The following is a 21,823-nucleotide window of genomic DNA, read 5'->3' as shown; positions in this document are numbered from 1 at the left end:
CATCTACACAAAAAATTAAATAATTAAAATTATATCTAGATTTTTTTTTAGGGTACTTTTAACTTATGAGTAATAAGAAAAAATATGTTTCAGGGGATCTACAAATTTAAGAATGGTTGTCAATACATTGGACAATACCAAGAAAATAAAAAACATGGTCATGGCGTTTTTTTCTATACAGACGGATCAAAATATGAAGGTAAAATTGTACCATAAATTAAATATTCAACAAAATAAAACTAGTTTGTTTTTTCTTTTGGTGACTGAGCTTATTGATGAATATTAAAGTTCATGAGAGAAGCTCCAAATTCTTTGGGTCAATCAGTTGGCAGCCATTTATTGAGTATCTATTATAGACATTATACCATTATACTATCCATTGTGGGAAATGCTAGATAAATATAAATATAGTCCCTTCCTTCAAAGGATTTTACAATCTAGCCAGTAAGACAAAATCTATAGATATTGAAAGACAGAGGGGGTGGGGAGGGAGAGAGGAAGGGAGAAGGTGGGAGAAAGGGAAGGGAAGGGAAGGATAGAGAAGGGAAAGGAAGGTCAAAAGAGAAGAGAAGGGGAAAAGGGAAGGGAAAAGAAGGAAAGGAGGAAAGGGAGTGGTGGACGGAGGGAAGGAAGGAAAGAAGGAAGGGAGGGAAAGGAGAACTGGAGGGAGAGAAGGGAGGAATGGAGAAGAGAGAGAGAAGAAAGGAGGGAAGGAAAGGAAGGGAGAGAGGGAAGAAGAAAGGGAGGAAAGAAAGGGAGAAGGAAGAAAAGAAGGAAGGAAGGGAGGAAGGGAAGAGAGGGAGAGAGGGAAGGAGAGAAGAGGGAAGAGAAGGAAGTAGGGAAGGAAGGAACATAAAGTATCTTGCTAATAAATGCCCTTCAAAGATATTCTTTCTTATGTTGAATCAACTCTGCATTAGTATAAATTTAAGCTTGTCATACTATATATTTTTATGATATTTAGTTGTAATTTATTTGGTAAAATTTTTATTTAAAATTTAATATTTGTCTAAATTTAAATTCTGTTTAAAATTTTTGCATTACTGTTTAATAGGGATATTAGTTTATATTTTCTTTTCTCTGCTTTGTCTCTCTCTGGTCTAGGTATCAAGAATTACATATAGATATAGATATATAATAAAATACTATTTTTCCTTAGAATGTCTAAAATGTATTTTTTTTTTTTATAATAAATTTTATTTTATTTAATAATAACTTCGCATTGACAGAATCCATGCCAGGATAATTTCTACACGACATTATCCCTTGCAATCACTTATGTTTCGTTTTTTCCCCTCCCTCCCTCCTCCCCCCCCCCCAGGATGGCAAGCAGTCCTATATATGCTAAACATGTTGCAGTATATCCTAGATACAATACATATTTGCAGAACCAAACAGTTCTCTTGTTGCACAGGGAGAATTGGATTCAGAAGGTAAAAATAACTCGGGAAGAAAATCAAAAATGCAAATAGTTCACATTCATTTCCCAGTATTCCTTCTTTGGGTGTAGCTGTTTCTGTCCATCATTTCTCCAATGAAACTCAGTTAAGTCTCTTTGTCAGAGAAATCCACTTCCATCAGAATACATCCTCATACAATATCGTTGTCGAAGTGTATAATGATCTCCTGGTTCTGCTCATCTCACTTAGCATCAGTCCATGTAGGTCTCTCCAAGCCTCTCTGTATTCATCCTGCTGGTCATTCCTTACAGAGCAATAATATTCCATAACATTCATATACCACAATTTACCCAGCCATTCTCCAATTGATGGGCATCCATTCATTTTCCAGTTTCTAGCCACTACAAACAGGGCTGCTACAAACATTTTGGCACATACAGGTCCCCTTCCCTTTTTTAGTATCTCTTTGGGGTATAAGCCCAATAGAAACACTGTTGGATCAAAGGGTATGCACAGTTTGATAACTTTTTGGGCATAATTCCAGATCGCTCTCCAGAATGGCTGGATTCGTTCACAACTCCACCAACAATGCATCAATGTCCCCGTTTTCCCGCATCCCCTCCAACATTCATCATTGTTTTTTCCTGTCATCTTAGCCAATCTGACAGGAGTGTAGTGATATCTCAGAGTTGTCTTAATTTGCATTTCTCTGATCAATAGTGATTTGGAACACTCTTTCATGTGAGTGGTAATAGTTTCAATTTCTTCATCTGAAAATTGTCTGTTCATATCCTTTGACCATTTATCAATTGGAGAATGGCTTGATTTTTTATAAATTTGAGTCAGTTCTCTATATATTTTGGAAATGAGGCCTTTATCAGAACCTTTAATTGTAAAGATGTTTTCCCAGTTAGTTACTTCCCTACTAATCTTGTTTGCATTCGTTCTGTTTGTACAAAGGCTTTTTAATTTGATATAATCAAAATTTTCTATTTTGTGATTGGTAATGGTCTCTAGTTCATCTTTGGTCACAAATTTCTTTCTCCTCCACAAGTCTGAGAGATAAACTATCCTATGTTCCTCTAATTTATTTATAATCTCGTTCTTTATGCCTAGGTCATGGACCCATTTTGATCTTATCTTGGTATGTGGTGTTAAGTGTGGGTCCTTGCCTAATTTCTGCCATACTAATTTCCAGTTATCCCAGCAGTTTTTATCAAATAATGAAATCTTATCCCAAAATTTAGAATCTTTGGGTTTGTCAAACACTAGATTGCTATAGTTGACTATTCTGTCTTGTGAACCTAACCTTTTCCACTGATCAACTAATCTATTTCTAAGCCAATACCAGATGGTTTTGGTGACTGCTGCTTTATAATATAATTTTAGATCAGGTACAGCTAGACCACCTTCATTTGATTTTTTTTTCATTAATTCCCTTGAGATTCTCGACTTTTTATTGTTCCATATGAATTTTGTTGTTATTTTTTCTAAATCATTAAAATATTTTCTTGGAAGTCTGATTGGTATAGCACTAAATAAATAGATTAGTTTAGGGAGTATTGTCATCTTTATTATATTTGCTCGGCCTATCCAAGAGCACTTAATATTTTTCCAATTATTTAAGTCTGACTTTATTTGTGTGAAAACTTTTTTGTAATTTTGCTCATATAATTCCTGACTTTCCTTTGGTAGGTAGATTCCCAAATATTTTATGCTATCAACAGTTATTTTGAATGGAATTTCTCTTTGTATCTCTTGCTCTTGGATTTTGTTGGTGGTGTATAAGAATGCTGAGGATTTATGGGGATTTATTTTGTATCCTGCTACTTTGCTAAAATTATGAATTATTTCTAATAGCTTTTTAGTAGAATCTCTGGGGTTTTCTAGGTATACCATCATATCATCTGCAAAGAGTGATAGTTTGGTTTCCTCATTGCCTACTCTAATTCCTTTAATCTCTTTCTCGACTCTTATTGCAGAGGCCAGTGTTTCTAATACAATATTGAATAATAATGGTGATAGTGGGCAACCTTGCTTCACTCCAGATCTTACCGGGAAAGGTTCCAGTTTTTCCCCATTGCATATGATGCTTACTGAAGGTTTAAAATATATGCTCCTAACTATTTTAAGGAAAAGTCCTTTTATTCCTATGCTCTCAAGTGTTTTTATTAGGAATGGCTGTTGGATTTTATCAAATGCTTTTTCTGCATCTATTGAAATGATCATATGGTTTTTGTTTGGTTGGTTGTTGATATAGTCAATTATGTTAATAGTTTTCCTAATATTGAACCAGCCCTGCATTCCTGGTATAAATCCTACTTGGTCATAGTGTATTATCCTGGGGATGATTTTCTGTAATCTTTTTGCTAATATTTTATTTAAGATTTTAGCATCAATATTCATTAGGGAGATTGGTCTATAATTTTCTTTCTCTGTTTTCAGCCTACCTGGTTTAGGTATCAGTACCATATCTGTGTCATAAAAGGAGTTTGGTAGGACTCCTTCAATCCCTACTTCTTCAAATAGTTTATTTAGCATTGGAGTTCATTGATCTTTAAATGTTTGATAGAATTCAGATGTAAATCCATCTGGTCCTGGGGTTTTTTTCTTAGGGAGTTGATTGATAGTTTGTTCTATTTCTTTTTCTGAGATAGGAGTGTTTAGGATATTTACTTCTTCCTCTGTTAGTTTAGGTAAGCTATATTTTTGGAGGTATTCTTCTATTTCATTTAAGTTGTCGAATTTATTGGCGTAAAGTTGGGCAAAGTAACTCCTAATTATTGCTCTAATTTCCTCTTCGTTAGTGGTGAGTTCTCCCTTTTCATTTTTAAGACTAACAATTTGATTTTCCTCTTTCCTTTTTTTAATCAGATTTACTAAGGGTTTGTCTATTTTGTTGGTTTTTTCATAGAACCAACTCTTAGTTTTATTAATCAATTCAATAGTTTTTTTACTTTCAATTTTATTGATCTCTCCTTTTATTTTTTGAATTTCAAGTTTAGTGTTTGATTGGGGGTTTTTAATTTGTTCCTTTTCTAGCATTTTTAGTTGCAAGCCCAATTCATTGACCTTCTCTTTCTCTATTTTATACAAATAGGCCTCTAGAGATATGAGATTTCCCCTTATTACCGCTTTGGCTGCATCCCATACATTTTGGTATGATGTCTCATTATTATCATTTTCTTGGATGAAGTTATTAATTATGTCTATAATTTGCTGTTTCACCCAATCATTCTTTAGTATGAGATTATTTAGTTTCCAATTATTTTTTGGTCTACTTTCCTGTGGCTTTTTATTGAATGTAATTTTCAATGCATCATGGTCTGAAAAGGATGCATTCACTATTTCTGCCTTACTGCATTTGAGTTTGAGGTTTTTATGTCCTAATATATGATCAATTTTTGTATAAGTTCCATGAACTGCTGAAAAGAAGGTGTACTCCTTTCTGTCCCCATTACATTTTCTCCAGAGATCTATCATATCTAATTTTTCTAGTATTCTATTTATCTCTTTGACTTCTTTCTTATTTATTTTGTGGTTTGATTTATCTAATTCTGAGAGTGCAAGGTTGAGATCTCCCACTATTATAGTTTTACTGTCTATTTCTTCTTGCAGCTCTCTTAATTTCTCTTTTAGGAATTTAGATGCTACACTACTTGGTGCATATATATTTAATATAGATACTTCTTCATTATTCATTCTACCCTTTAGCAAGATATAGTGCCCTTCCTTATCTCTTTTGATTAGATCAATTTTTGCTTTAGCTTGATCTGAGATCAGGATGGCTACCCCTGCTTTTTTGGCTTCACCTGAAGCATAGTAGATTTTGCTCCAACCTTTTACCTTTAACCTGCATGTATCACCCCGCTTCAGGTGTGTTTCCTGTATACAACATATTGTAGGATTCTGGCTTTTAATCCATTCTGCTAACCGCTTCCTCTTTATAGAGGAGTTTACCCCGTTCACATTTATGGTTAAAATGACCAATTCTGTATTACTTGCCATCTTGTTAACCCCGGTTTATGCTTTTCTCCCTTCTTACTCCCTTACCCCCTCCCTTACCCCCCTTCCCAGTATTAAGCTTGTGAGCTCCCCTTGCTTCTCACAGCCCTCCCTTTTTCAGTATCCCTCCCCCCCCTTAGAGTTCCCCCCCCCAACTTACCCCTTTCCCTCCCAGTTACCGTATTCCCTTCCACTTAGCTTATTCCTTCCTTTTTCACTTTTCCCTTCTCACTTTTCAATGAGGTGGGAGAAGTTTCACCATAGATTGAATATGTCTAAAATTCTTCTCTTAATGCCAATTCTGAAAGCAGTAAAATACTCACTATTTTCATTCCTCTCCATTCTTTCTCTCAGATATACTAGGTTTTCTTTGCCTCTTCATGAAATGTAGTACCCCCACTTTCCCTTTTTTCTAGTACAATGTCCTTTCCACAACTAGTTTCTAGAACAAGGTATACATGTATTCTTTATACATCTTTACAGCCGAAATATAGTTCCCAAGATTAATCTTTACCTTTTTAGATTTCTCTTGAGTTCTGTGCTTGTAGATCAAATTTTTTGTTAAGTTCTGGCTTTTTCATCAGAAATAGATGAAATTCGCTTATTTCGTTGAATGTCCATCTTCTTCCCTGGAAAAAGATGCTCAATCTCGCTGGGTAAGTTATTTTTGGTTGCATACCAAGTTCCTTAGCCTTTCGGAATATCATATTCCAGGCCCTTCGATCCTTTAATGTGGATGCTGCCAGATCCTGGGTGATCCTTATTGTGGCTCCTTGATACTTGAATTGGGTTTTTCTAGCCGCTTGCAGTATTTTTTCCTTTGCCTGAGGGTTCTGGCATTTGGCCACTATATTCCTTGGTGTTTTGATTTTAGGATCCCTTTCAGTAGGGGATCGATGAATTCTTTCAATGTCTATTTTACCTTCTGTTTCTATGACTTCTGGGCAGTTCTCTTTGATAATTTCCTGGAAGATAGTGTTCAGGCTTTTTTTTTCATCATACTTTTCTGGAAGTCCGATGATTCTCAGGTTGTCTCTCCTGGATCTGTTTTCCAGGTCTGTTGTCTTCCCCAGAAGGTATTTCACATCCTTTTCCATTGTTTGATTTTTTTGGATTTGCTTGACTGATTCTTCGTGTCTCCTCGAGTCATTCAATTCCAATTGTTCGACCCTGATTTTCAGTGAGGTATTTTCTTCACTCACTTTTTTAAGATCTTTTTCTAATTGTCCAATTGAGTTCTTTTGTTCTGTGGAATTTTTTTCCATTTCGCCAATTTTGTTTTTTAGAGAGCTGTTTTCTGTTTCCAGTTCACTAATCCTATTTTTCAAGGATTTGGTTTCTTTATCCACTCTCTCTTTAACTGACTTCTCCAGGCTCTTTTGCCAAGCCTCCCTCTCCTTTTGCAGAGCCTCCCTCTCCTTTTCCCATTTTTCTTCTAGCTCCCTTGTGAGAGCCTTTTTAATTTCCTCCATGAGATTCATCTGTGCTGAGGGACATAAGGTCTCCTCCTTCGGGGATTCACCTGGGGACTGTTTGTTTTTAGTCTCCTCAGGGTTTGGAGTCTGCTCTTTATCTGTATAAAAGCTGTCCAGGGTTAAATTCTTTTTCAGTTTCTTGCTCATTCTGTCTATTTATCAAAGACAAACTATCAAAGAAACAGAAGGAAAAAAAACCCCTTGAATGGAGGCTGCTTTCTTTGGGGGAGGGGCAGGGTATTCGTGAGGCACAGGTCCTACTGTGCTATGGCGCCTGCGCACTGAGATCCGAGCGCTCTGAGATCCGAGCGGGCTAAGACACTGTGGGGGAGGGGTGGCCAGGTCCCGAGAAACTCCAGCTGTTTGGGATTGTATTCTTCACCCCCGGTGTTTTTAGCTTCTCTGCTGGGCTGCTGACTTGCTCCTATAGCAAAGCTCTCGCCGCAGAGACGGCTGCGATCGCGTCCTACCCCCTCTCCGCTCCACCCGGTTCTGAGCTGCTATCTGTGCTCTGGTTGCAGCTGCTGCCCGCAGACTGCTTCCAAATACCGTCCCCGCCCTCGCGCAAAAACAGACCTTTCTTGACGAGTCTCAAGGATGGTTTCTCTTGGTAAGTAATTGTATGGTTTTTTTTCAGTCGAGCATTAATTCAGAGGCATGAAATGAAATGAATAGTGAGAGAAAAACACGGAGATTACACAGAAGTGTATTTCCTCTCCGCCATCTTGGCCGGAAGTCTAAAATGTATTTAAACAACATAATATATACTTTAAAAGATATCCAATGGTTTTTCTATATTTAATGAAAACCATTGGGCCATAATAGTTAGTACAAAACATTTTTTTTCTGAAACAGATCTTTGATTTTATTGGTATACAGAATTTTTCCCAAAGTTCTTATGAAGACTAAATGAGTCAATATTTGTGAAGCATGTAGCACAGTGCTTAGCACTTAATAGGGTCACAAGATCAATTCTGCTCCTTGGTTTGCTCTCATTATCCAGGAGCTGAGAATTTCCATTATTGACTATCTGAAACATAAATCTCCACTCTTTAACAGGATCCCTTTAGAAGCTGTACATTTCTGTGTTCCTGGGCTCACATCTCTTCTTTCTCATTGTTTTTGTGTCTCTTTATATAGCTTATGTGTCTGTAGTTTTCTCCATCTTCTACTTAAATATTCTTTTCCCAAAAGTAAGAGGGTTAGGTTTGGGAGTCAAGGTCACTCACTCATTGTCTGTTCCTTGGCCATGATCTTCCTCAAAAGATTTTTTGCCAGAGAGCTATCACAATTACAAGGAGAATTTGTTGATAGTGAATAGAAAATAATATAAAAACAAACTTCAATAAGACATTTTTGAAGGACTATTATTTCATCTTTTGATGGTACTTCCTTCAGCGAGGCAATTTGTAGCGCCTTTATGCCAAAACATAGATTGCCTTTGGGGGAAAAAATCATCAGGTAGAATTTTCTGTGAGTGAACTCATCTATTAATGAATCTATTGACATCATGATAGGATTGACTTCAGAACTAGTCTGTTACAAAATTATATTCAAAGTCTTTTTAATTTAGTAGGACTTCTCTGAATTAATGATTAATTGGTATAGCCTAGGGTTATCTCCTTACCATGATATATCAGAGTAAAACTTTAGTCAGGGATTGCCATAATTTCACAAATAAAATGTTAAAAGCAAGAGAAATGGATCCATCTCTTTAGCCCTACATAATAGGGACGGGGATAGGGGGTAGTTTCAGGAAAATATGGCAAGAGTTTTATGAACTGATACAAAGTCAAGGGAGAAAAACTGGGAGATCATTGTACACAGTAGTAACAATGTTGTAATGATGATACTGTAATGATTGTCTACTGCAATCAATATAGTGATGCAAGGTATTTCCAAAGGACTTATGATGAAAAATACCATCCACCACCAGAGAGAGAACTGATGGATAATTTTCTCACTTTCTTTTTCTTGTTTTTTTTTAAATATGGTTAATATGAAAATATATATTGCGTGATTTCACATAGATAACTAATATCATGTTGCTTGCTTTCTCAATGGATGTAGGGGATGGAGTGGCAATAGAGAGAATTAGAACAACTAAAATTTTAAAAATAAAAGAATATTAAAAAGAAATTAAGTTATGTCAGAACCCTACTCATCAAACAAGAGTTGTTTTTCTGAGCTCTGAACATATATTATAAGCAAAATAAAACCATCTGGAATCTGTATTGTGATAGTTATTTGATGGTAATTATCTATCACATGAAATTAGTAGGAATTATGTTCTCCATAACACAAACAATTCAAGAACTGCTGTAACCTTTAGGTGGGGGAGGTGCCTTGATTTAGGGAGTTTATTACTATGTAATATTGGTCCCTATACTGGGAAAATATATGACAACTATATCTTTGGGAATCTTAAATCTTTGAATTATGTACCATTTTTTTAAACCAACTCTCAGTGAATTGAATCACAAATGCCCAAGAATAAATAAACAGCTTTACTTTTCCAAATCTATAAGATGATAGATACTATGTGTTATCCCATATCTCTCTATTGCTGAAGAAGCTACTGTAGCTATCAAGTCCAAAAATATATACTGGATTTCTAAGACCATTTTTCAAGGGCCTACATCCTAGCTAAGTAATCTTTGTTATTGTTTTGTTTTGAAAGCTCACCACTTTCCAACTCAAAACTCCTGCTTTAGACAAGACAATGTTTTTCATTGTACTCATACACCATAATTGTTTCCATCCCCTTGAACTTCTCTATTCCATTCTATCTATCTATCTATTATTTATTTTTTACAGGTAGCATTTTTTTACTTTTTTTTAATTGAAACTTTTTATTTTCAAAACATATGCAAAGATAATTTTTCACCATTAATCCTTGCAAAACCTTCCCTCTCCCTCCCACCTTTTCCCCTAGATGGCCAGTAATCTAATATATGTTAAACAGGGTAAAATGTATACCCATCAATATCTTTATCACTCTTCAAGGCGTCATGGTATAACAGCAATAACAAGAACAAGTGATGATCAACAGTGATGGACTTAGCTTTTTTCAACAATGAGATGATTTAGGTCAATCCTAATAGACTTGTAATGGAGAGAATCATCTGCATCCAAAAAGAGCATGTGGGGACTGAATGTGGATCATAACATCATATTTTCACTTTTTTTATTGTTATTGCTTACTTGTTTTTTCCTTGCTCATTTTTCCCCTTTTTGATCAGATTTTTCTTGTGCAGAATGATAAGTATGGAAATATAGTTAGAAGAATTGAACATGCTTAACCTATATTGAATTGATTGCTGTCTAACAAGGGAAAAGAGAGGAGGGATGGAGAAAAATTTGGAACACAAGGTTTTGCAAGGATAAATATTGAAAACTATCTTTGCCTGTATTTTGAAAAAAATAAAGCTATTGTTTTATTTTAAAAAGAAAGAAAGAAAAAGCTGGATTTCAGGCCTAGATATACATATTCTGATTTAGGAAATTAACAAGAACTCTCTTAAAAACTGGGGGGAAAAATATATCATAGGGGAAAGAAAACTGGACCGAAAGTTAAAATAAAGCTAGATTCTTTTGTTGGTTCCACTCAAATTGGTTGTGTGGGCAAACTGTATCACCACCTTGTGTCTCAGTTTCCTCATCCATAGTATAAAAAAACAATGAAGAATAACACATTAGCTCATCTGAAAAGTGAAATGTAATTCTAATGTTCTAGGCGCCAATCCTATTACCCCATGTAAAACCTTCCTACTGTAGCCCTCCATTGTCCTTATAATTTTCTGAAATGCTGGAAATATATTCTATACTATACAATTTAGCACAGATCATATTTTATATTTTCTCATATTTCTCATATTTTTTCTTCGATTGATTCATGTGTGACAGCCTAGTAAACTTCTTTAGGGAAGAAATTATGTCTTCTATTTGTATAAGTGCCTAATATACATTACGTACTCAATAAATACTTTGATTGACCAATCATTTAAAGGTCTTTGTGAAAGTTATGATTTCTTTTAGAAAAATGCTTTTTATTATTCAAACAATTAATATTTCTCTTTAGATATGTGTGTATTATACCCTAGTAAATTATAAAATTTCAAAGACAGCCCAAATTGGATTTCTTATACTGGCATGTTTTGTTTGTTTGTTTGTTTGTTTTGCATTATCCATTTCAGGAAACTGGGTAAACGATGAAAGGCAAGGCTTTGGAGTATATCAATATACAAATAATGATACATATACAGGACAGTGGTTTGCTGGCCAAAGGTTTGTTTTTTATTTGTTGTTTTACTGTTTCTTTAAGCAAGCAAAAAGACTCTGATGTGTCTTTAGATTTATTATAGAAAATTCATATACTACAACTAACAGATTCTTATGTGAATTAGGAAGGAAGCATTCTGGAATATATCTGCTCAGTATGATTCTATGGCTTCTATGTCAGAAAACCAGGTTCACAATAACTTACTAAGACAGTCCTCCACAAGCTGATGTAGGAAAAGTTTTCATCCTACAACTAGAGAAGGCAGCTTTTGCCTCTGCTCTCATTATCAATAGAGCATAAAATAATATAGGATATAAAGTACACTTGGATTCCGTGAACTTATAATCAGGTTATGGTGATCGATGCTTTACCTCAGGGTGCTGAAATTTGAAGAGTGCTCATAGCATTAACCTTCATCAATGTATAAAAAACTGAATTTAGATTCTTGGTAGCAAAAAATAATGAGGTAACACAGGAAGCTATGACATGAAATGTTTCCCAGTTGATATATACCAAATGAACTTTCCTTCAATGCTTAAATGAAGTAGAACAGTATTACTTTGTTTTGCATTTTGTAAAACTTTCCTCAAGTGTAACAGCTCTGAGGGGACCTTAATTCTAATTTCTCCTCTGATACTTAATTCATTTGGCCAGAATTGAATCAGTTAATCTCTTTCAAACTTTGTTTTCTTATCTGTACAATGGAAATAGCAATATATGAAATGCCTATCTCACAGTGTTGTTGTGGGCCTTAAATGAAATAATGTATATAAATTACTTAGTGCAATTTAATGTGCTATATAAATAATTAGCTATTGCCATAAAAGAGGTTTTGTTAAATCCCATAGAAGAATTATAGTCCCATACTCATTTCTAGGAAATGTGTGCCAATTTTGTGTGCCTTTTAAAATAATATACAAAATTATTATAACCAACCACCAATGTTTAGAAAGCCAAGTTTAGTTCCATGATTGCCTCCTCTCTAAGGATCTCCCCGCTTTTTGACCAATGTGTGTGATAGAACTGGGGAAAAAAAATTTCTGTTATATAACTATGTAAGTTCCTGCCTGAGATTCCAACCCAAATCACTCTGACAGACTGAGTCCCTAGAGGAATGACTATACCAGATTCAAGATATTCTGTACTTCCACACTGTTAAAGCTGTATTTCATGAAATCACACTAGTTAAGTTTACCCACAATATTCAGCCAGAGGATACAGTTGACTAAAAGCAAAGGCATTTCTTTTGCTTAGTAAAGAAGTCAAGTATGGTAATAAAACATCTTCTCCATAAACCTGAATTAACCTATGCTGTAAGAACACAAAGCATCATGAATATGTGATAGTTACATAGAGGTCAAAAGTAGAGAGACACATACATAGGAGAATATGAATATCTAGGAAGGCTATATATTCTTTACAAGTACATTAAAAAAAAAAAAAAACCACCTAGTACTTCTGGTTTGATGGCTTGCTGAGTCTTTTTTCATGGCTACTTGTCCTCCAAGAAACTTTACCATATGTAGCAGTCACACTCCAGTAAACCTCAGTAGATGGGCTAAACCAGGTGACAATTTTTTTTAGATGAGTTAGGGGGGTGTTTAACCCCAGCATGTGAAGACTTTGCCAGTAGAACAGATGAGAACATTTTGTTCCAAAAGCTAAATAAGTAGCCGAAGCAGGTTCATAATCCATAATGTGCTCATCATTCAATACCTCTTCACAACCAATTCACAACCAGGAAGGGATGCACAATGTGAACTGGGATGTTCGGGGATCTACTCATTAATTTTTTTGCTTCTCTGAAAATCTTATTTAGCAAACCTCTTAGCCTCTGCCTTTCCCCTTGATCTCCTAAGTCAGATGAAACTCCTTTAACTTGAGTTTCCTGTGTGGAGTTGCAATAATGTGATCAGACAAAGCAAAACTAAAAATTCCTAGCATATAAATAATAAACAAGTAAATAACATAATGCCAAGAGAAACCATAGATATTAAAACAAATCAGCAGCAAATTCATATACTCTAAATGCTTTAGGATCTAAATTTATAAAGAAAAAAATGAATTGCAAAGTGTATATAATAATAATAGGAAAGTTTTATTTCCCTCTCAGTTTTGGGCAAATCTAAAAGAAACATAGACAAAAGGGGAATTATGGAATTGAATATACTGCTGGAAAAACTAAAGTTAAAAGTTTTATGCCATTCTTTGAAATAGTATTGAAAAGGAACACACACACACACATATATATATGCACACATATGCAAGTAGATATGCAAGTCAGTGCACTCTCTCCAGTTCAGTGGTAAAACAAAACCAGGATGACTATGATCCAGTATGCAATGGATGATGTATCTTAATGTTTCATCAAGCTTTAAGTACTCCACAAAACCTGCTGGTTTTTGTCTGTTGCTTTTTTGCAATGTGGCAAACTTGTTATCTTTTTGTTGTTTTTGTCATAATTTTTAAAAGTGCCGCTGTCACCTCAACCTTTAGTAACTACTATTCTGACCAGCCAGTTGTCATCAACATTGAGGTAATACCTTCTACTAGTAAAAAGATTAAAACTCACTGAAGGCTTAGATGATAATTAGCATATTTAGCAAGAAAGTATTTTTAATTAAGATGTGTACATTTTTAAAAAAACTTAATATTATTGTATACTTTAGTAGACTACTGTATAGTGTGAACATAACTTTTATATGCACTTGGAAACAAAAAAATTCATATGGCTCACTTTAATAAAATATTCACTTTGTTAAGGTGGTCTAGAAGCCAAGCATCAATATCTCTGAATTATGACTGGTTAGTATTCTTTTATTAAAATGTAATGTTTCGGGCAGCTACATGATGCAGTGGATAGAGCACCAGCCCTGAAATCAGGAGGACCTGAGTTCAAATTTGGTCTCAGACACTTAACATTTCTTAGCTGTGTGACACAACCCCAAATTGCCTCAGCTAAATAAAATAAAATATAATGTTTATATCTATAGTACTTAGTACAGAGTTTGGCACAGATTAAGTGTTTTAAAAATGCCCATTCATTCATTCATTCGTTGCCATTGTGAACAGGGGAGCTAGGAGAAGTTTTACCTTTTGCTACAACTCTTGGGAGAATCAAATAAAAGAACCAAAAAATGTGTTTTAAAAACATGTTTAAAAACATCTGGTTTATTGCATGACTGGCTCTCTTATTTATTGAGTACAGTTCATTTGTTAACAGGGTCAGTTCCTCTACTTTAAATTCCTAAGTCCTTCCCATCCATCCACATCAATAAAAAAGGATCCTGGGGCAGTCCGCTTTCCTTTGTCAGCTTTCAGTCTTATTTTTAGCAGTCTTGCCCATTGAATTGGACATGTGTTCTTTTTCTCCTAATAAGCAATGTTGTGGAGCTCCCCTGTGTAAGATTGTGCCTCTTTTAGAACCAAGCTAATTTTAAGTCATAAGGAACAAGTCTGTAAGTCAATGAAATGTAAGAGGATGATTTTTCAGGAAATACTGTTTAGTTGTTTTGACTCTTCAGGATCCCATTTGGGATTTTCTTGCCAAAGACACTAAATAGTTTGCCATTTCTTTATCTATCTCATTTACAAATGAAAGAACTGAGGCAAACAGTGAAGTAACTTACCCCGAGTCATAAATCTGAGATCAAATTTGAACTTGGCTCCTCCACTCTAATCAATTTAATCTAGCCACCTAGCTGCCCTATACCTTGCAATTCTATGTCTCTTAATGAATTTGAGGCTTTGAGTAATTCATTTGCAGATGAAAAAGATGGCAGAGAAAATGATATTTCTTCTTTGGCATAGACTTTTTCTTTATCTTTTCCCATGCCATTCTTTTGCATAGCCCAATAGGAGAATCTTAACACTTAGAAAAACTGAGAAACCCTGAACCCCAAAGTTGTTTAATTATTATTGGTCAAATGGCCATTGCCTAGTTATACTAGTTTTATATACATATAGTTATATATAGTTATATATAATTATAGTTTTACACATATTTACATATATAGTTATAGAAGATCTGGAAAACAATTACTATAAATTAAGGTGAAGTCTCTTGCTAAGACAATTATGGGTAGCAGAGAAAGCTAAATCAAATCTCTATTTTTTGTCTGCAGTTTCTCTATCTTGTCACTGACTCTGTTTTACAATTTCAGCCTGTCTGCTACCTTCCTTACTGCAGAAATAACAAGGACAATCCATCTATTAGGGCAGGTTTACAAGCTATAAGATGTTGCATTCAACCCAATTAAGTTTTATTATATGAATAATATTGTATGTAAGATTTGCTGTCAGGAAAACATGGATTCAAATTCTAACACATTTATTAGCTGTATGCTCATAGGGAACACTAGGGAAGTGATAGTTCTATTGCATTCTGTTCTTATCAGACTATATTTAAATTATAGCATTAAATTCTATTTGTCACATTTTAGAATGAACATTGATATGTTGGAAAGATGATCAAAGAACGATGTGACCAGGATGCTAAAATAATCTGAGATCATGCTATATTTAAAGACCATTTAAAAGAATTAGGGTTAAAATACTATATAACTGAAGAGCTGAACTGTCCTCAAGTATACATGTCATGTGCAAGAGAATCAGATATATCTTCTTGGTCCTCAAAGGCACAACTTAGAACAATAAATGAATGCTGCAAAGACAGATTCAAGTCCTGATATAAGGATAAGCTTCCTAAAAATTAGAGTTACCTAGAGGGAACAAGAGACCCACTTGGGGATTTTATAGACTGTATTCTTGTTTAGCTATAAATTGAACTAGACTTAGAAAGGCGAATTGGGGGTCCCTTCCAACTCTGAGATTCCAAGAGATCATAACCATCCACCAAAGAGGAAAACTATAATATATTTTATAGTTTTGCTTTTTATTTAGGGACAAAAGGAATTTTAGACATTATTTAGTCCAATAATAGATGAGATAATTGAGGCCTATAAGCTATCTCCCAAATGTAGCTCAAATACAGAATAATGATCTCCCCAATCCTTTTGAACTTTTAAATCTACAAAGTCACACAGTAAGTAGAAGTCAGGGAAGTGAACCCACATTATTTGACTCCTAATCCTCTGCTTTTTCCTCTACATCCAGCAAAATGTCTTTACCTTCTTTTTCATTTTTTTTTCACCTGTAAAACTTCATTTCTCAATCAATTGAACTCTTTAATTTTAACCTAAGAAAAGTTTAAAGTATTCCTTCCTAAAACAGACATGGGAGAGGAACTTACTTCTATGCTGATACTGGCTCCAAGTATGTCGGTACTTGGATAAATGGACAACAACAGGGAACAGGAGAACTCATTCACCAAAAGCACAGATACCAGGGCAAGTTTATGGGAAAAAATGTAAGTAATTATAAAAGTTCAACTTTTTAATAAATATATCAAAATATTATTATAAATATCTGTCAATATGTCAAAATTATAATATAAAAGTACTAAAATTCAAATTTTAAAAAATATGGTGACATCCTAAGAAAGGATAGTGTGGTATGATATATGAAAGCATTAAAAATCCTCTGCCTTACTTTATGAATCATTATCTTCCATTTCTGCTTTTATTATCAACAGAAGAACAAGAGTTAGGTGAAATGAGACTTTGTCTATGAATATCTCAATAATATTTTTTCTCACATAATTTTTCCTGTTTCTTCATTGTACCTCTCCAAAAATATTTGTCAAATCTTTTAATTGCTTTTTTATAAATATGTTCTCTCCTCAAAAACTGGGAAATCAAATGTTTATTCTTCAGGAAAGATCTGATCATTTATTATTGGGATGTTTAAAAAGTTCAAAAGAGAGTTTTTAGATAATTAGCTTTTTTTTCCTGAGGCAACTGGGATTAGGTGACTTGCTCAGGGTCACACAGATAGGAAATGTTAAGTATCTGAGGTCAGATTTGAATTTAGGTCCTGGTGCTCTATCTACTTCACCACCTAGCTACGCCTGTAATTAGCATTTATTAATGATGCTAGCATATTACCGTTCCGATTTTTTTTTTTCCCCTCCCTCCCTCCACCCCCTCCCCTAGATGGCAAGCAGTCCTTTATATGTTGGATATGTTGCAGTATATCCTAGATACAATATATGTTTGCAGAACCGAACAGTTCTCTTGTTGCATAGGGAGAATTGGATTCAGAAGGTATAAATAATCCGGGAAGAAAAACAAAAATGCAGATAGTTCACATTCGTTTCCCAGTGTTCTTTCTTTGGGTGTAGCTGCTTTTGTCCGTCATTTATCAATTGAAACTCAGGTCTCTTTGTCAAAGAAATCCACTTCCATCAAAATATGTCCTCATACAATATCGTTGTCGAAGTGTATAATGATCTCCTGGCCCTCCTCGTTTCACTCAGCATCAGTTCGTATAAGTCTCTCCAGGCCTTTCTGAAATCATCCTGTTAGTCATTTCTTACCGAACAATAATATTCCATAACATTCATATACCACAATTTACCCAGCCATTCTCCAATTGATGGGCATCCATTCATTTTCCAGTTTCTAGCCACTACAAACAGGGCTGCTACAAACATTTTGGCACATACAGGTCCCTTTCCCTTCTTTAGTATTTCTTTGGGATATAAGCCCAGTAGTAACACTGCTGGATCAAAGGATATGCACATTTTGATAATTTTTTGGGCATAATTCCAGATTGCTCTCCAGAATGGTTGGATTCGTTCACAACTCCACCAACAATGCATTAGTGTCCAGTTTTCCCACATCCCTCCAAAATTTATCATTATCTTTTCCCGTCATCTTAGTCAATGAAAAGCTTTTGTAGTAAAGGGGAAAGAGGAAAAGGGATGGTAGGCAATATTTGAACCTCACTTTCATTTAAATTGATTCAAAGAGGAAGTCTATATGCACAAATTTATTGGGGATAGAAATCTATCTTTTCCAATAAGGAATTGGGATGGAAAAGGAAAAAGCAAAAGAGGACCCAAGATGATAAAAGGGAGGATCAATTAAGGAAGGCAATGGTCAGAAGCAAAATAGAATTTTGAGGAGGGAATGAGATTTTAAATAATAAAAGCATAAACCACAGAAAACAGGATGAAGAGAAATACACAGTTAGTAATCATAAAGTTAAAGATGTGGAATGTTCTGTTTTTTCAAGTGACCATTGTGTTATTATTATTCTAGAGAGATATGAGAAATCAGTACCTTTGAAAGGGTTTGTACTTGGAGGACAGAACGACAAAAAACTTTTCAAATCTGGGAAATATTAGAAATTTCCCTAGGAAGTGGAAAATACTACACATACTGTGCTTCTGGCATGTCAAAACCCCCAATTTATCAATGGAGTATTGCCATTGATTGGAATCAGTTCTAGGTTGTTCAAAATAATAGCAAGACACATTAAATAATTGAGTTGAACCAAATCCCTGAACATTTTTATCATCTGTGCAGCTAGTACAGAGGTCTATAAAAAAATAGAGGCAAAGGGTAAGAGCATCCATGACAAAAGCATGTGTGTGTGTGTGTGTGTGTGTGTGTGTGTGTGTGTGTGTGTGTGTGTGTGTGTGTGTGTGTGTGTGTGTGTGTGTGTGTGTGTGTGTGTGTGTGTGTGTGTGTGTGTGTGTGTGTGTGTGTGTGTGTGTGTGTGTGTGTGTGTGTGTGTGTGTGTGTGTGTGTGTGTGTGTGTGTGTGTGTGTGTGTGTGTGTGTGTGTGTGTGTGTGTGTGTGTGTGTGTGTGTGTGTGTGTGTGTGTGTGTGTGTGTGTGTGTGTGTGTGTGTGTGTGTGTGTGTGTGTGTGTGTGTGTGTGTGTGTGTGTGTGTGTGTGTGTGTGTGTGTGTGTGTGTGTGTGTGTGTGTGTGTGTGTGTGTGTGTGTGTGTGAGCTATTAATTGCTATTAACCATTAATTGGTTAACAAGAGAGAGAATGAATATTGCGATGAGTTGTGGACCTATTCTATGTCATTTGCTTTTAAATTGCCCAGCCTTGGGCAATATAATCAAAGAATTTATCCTCACTCATAACTGTGTAGAACACAATGGGTTTCTTCAACTTGATGGGCTCTGATCAAGATTGAAAAGAAAATTAATTCAATCTCATTATCAGCAATGTCTTTCAGAAATTGAGGTGTGAAATGAGGACTTTAGAAAAAAGGAGGAACTTTGGATCTCCCCAAATCATTAGTTATTAATAACCATTTCCATCATCGAATAATTGTATATAATCTTTCAGTGATAATCCTAGTCACATGGCAGACTGATAGCTTCTTAAAAGTAAAATTCCTACCATTTCCACCTCAGAACAATAAAAAATGCATCTAATAAAGTAATCAATCACAAAAAAAAAAAACCCATCCCTCACAATGTAAAGACTTTCTGAAATAGCAATGGAGTACTAAATTATTATTATTATTCCTTATTATTCCAATTCATGCTTCCCTTCTAAATTGGCTGGAGTGGCTACAATCTTGTCTGCCCCTGACAGTGATCCTATGTTTAACTGTTAGTGGAGGAAGGACAGTGACTTGCCTATCCTTGGTACAGAGAAAGAATCCATTTATGATTGTAGAAGAGACTCAGCAGTACAAAGCCAGATAGAGAAAAAAAAAATGTATAAAGGAAGATATGATTTCTTCCCTCCATCTGAAGGTCCAATATATTGTACTGATCCATTTCGGTATAAAGCAACTGAAAATGTCCAAACTAGTCTGGATAGAAGAAAATGAATAGCAAATGTAGAAAGCACCAAAAACAAAGGGGTCGGATTCATTGCTGCATGAAACAGAAAAGGCACAAATTAAAAAGAGTAAGGTTTATAATAAATTCAGCTCCATTTAGCTAAACCACCAATAAAATTTACAAAGAAAAATGGTCAAGCAATCTGGAAGAGGTCATGATACAATCAATGTGCAGTGAAGAATGAAAATCTTCAATGGGTTTCAATTTTCACACAGGATTAAAGTTCCTAGAAAGCAATACAAAAGAAAAAAATACAAGTGTTGATACATTGAACCTGAGAAATAGGAGATTAGATTTTCATGACCACTAAAAACTATAACCTTTCACTAGAGATTTCTGAATACTATTGTCTATAACAGAACATTTATTCTAATAATATGCACTTTTCCTAACACAGTAACTATGAAATAATCCATAAAATGCATTTCACATAATAAAGATAATATGCAAAATATTTTTCTCACTAATATTTCCCTAGAATTCCGTGACATTTTGTGCTATTAATCATTTTTTTAAAAATCATTGATTTCAGACATTATTCACTTTTTATAACACATGAAATCTACAGTTACTGTACAACAAATAAAATTCTTAAAACTAAAATATTTTTAAACCTGAATTTTACCTTCTATATGTCAGATGGTGGAGAGAAAGTTGTATTGAATATTATATTGCTATAAACTTCTACCTTGTTTGCCCTCTGAAAACCAAAGGAGTGATTGCTTGGGCTTTAATTGCTGCTCTTCAAAGCCAAGGTCTCAATATTACCTTTAACACTGTCCTTTGCAGCTGTTAGATGATATTAGAGATCATGAAGGATAGACCAACTTGAAATATTTCCCTTCTTTTTAGGATATAGCAAGATTATTGATTTGTTAACATAGCCATTTTGGCACAAAATTTTTCTACCACTTTTATTCTTTCCCTAAGCTATATCACTAATTTTGTACACTTGGATTTAGAACCCAAAGGACTTGCACTATGCTTTAGGGGCATAATTGCAGAACTCAACTTGAGTTTTAAAGATAAATAATGAAAATGTGTAACAAATGCATGGAGAACTCTTCACTGTTGTAATAAGGGGAAATGAGATTATCATTTAGTCCTGTAAAAAGCTTGACAATATTCTGAATCTTAATTTAATCAATTACATGTTATCTATAAATGGGATCATCTGTAGTTCTTCATTATATAAAGGTAATCTCACATTTGATCTAGTGTAAGTATCCTCCATCACTGGGATTTCTTGTTTAGGGCCCCACTTGACAGTAAACAGAAGATCATTGAACAAAGTTTTTGTTTTGTTTTTGTGAAATATGTGATCCTAACTTGTACACTTTGTTAAGGGAAAAGTCTTTAAGTAAGCATTTTGTTCCAATCAAACATTTTTCAAAAATAGTTAACAAACAATAAATACAGCTTGTTCTTGGGTCCTTATGTACCTTTCAGTAATTTGTCACTCTATAAATGTCATTTGTTATAGAATATTATTGTGAAAGCCTGTTTTCTTCTTGTATTGTCATTTAGGATGATATATGTATTTCTGTATGTATATGTATATATAGAGAGATATATATGTGTATGTGTAAACATTTTTTCACATGCTTATGTGCAGATCATTTGCATCAAGATTTTGTAAATGTAAGCAGGTATGAATCAATAATTTTTTTGTGATCACCTTTTAATAAATTACAATATCATCTGAGATGTTTTTCCCTACTCATTTGTATTGTTCTCTCTTTTATTCTTTAACTTCCTTAAAATTTAGTTGCTTCAAGCATAAACCTCTTCTATAAATACTTGATTTGGTCTAGTTATTACATCATCTTTATTTTTGTTAGTATCATTGGAACTATCTCAAAGCTAACATTTGTATAGTGCTTTAAAGTTTGCAAAGTGCTTTACATATGTTAACTTATTTGATCACATCAAGACTGTGATGTTAA

General features: G+C 34.5%; 1 protein-coding gene across 4 annotated transcripts in view; it reads left to right on the top strand.

Annotated features, from left to right (window-relative positions):
- Nucleotides 1-21,823, top strand: part of LOC127553714 (radial spoke head 1 homolog) — a 61,766-nt gene that overhangs the window by 18,990 nt on the left and 20,953 nt on the right. For all 4 annotated transcript variants that reach the window (XR_007951811.1, XM_051984638.1, XM_051984637.1 and 1 more), the window contains exons 3-5: nucleotides 94-199; nucleotides 11,077-11,167; nucleotides 16,395-16,530. Coding sequence is in view for 3 of the 4 variants with exons in the window: in XM_051984638.1 (XP_051840598.1) it covers nucleotides 94-199; nucleotides 11,077-11,167; nucleotides 16,395-16,530 (333 nt within the window). In the remaining variant the exon portion in view is untranslated. The remainder of the gene's footprint in view (nucleotides 1-93; nucleotides 200-11,076; nucleotides 11,168-16,394; nucleotides 16,531-21,823) is intronic.

This window comes from Antechinus flavipes, chromosome 3, assembly GCF_016432865.1.
Source record: "Antechinus flavipes isolate AdamAnt ecotype Samford, QLD, Australia chromosome 3, AdamAnt_v2, whole genome shotgun sequence".
In the NCBI taxonomy this organism is placed as follows: domain Eukaryota; kingdom Metazoa; phylum Chordata; class Mammalia; order Dasyuromorphia; family Dasyuridae; genus Antechinus; species Antechinus flavipes.
This window is presented reverse-complemented; position numbering and strand designations above follow the sequence as displayed.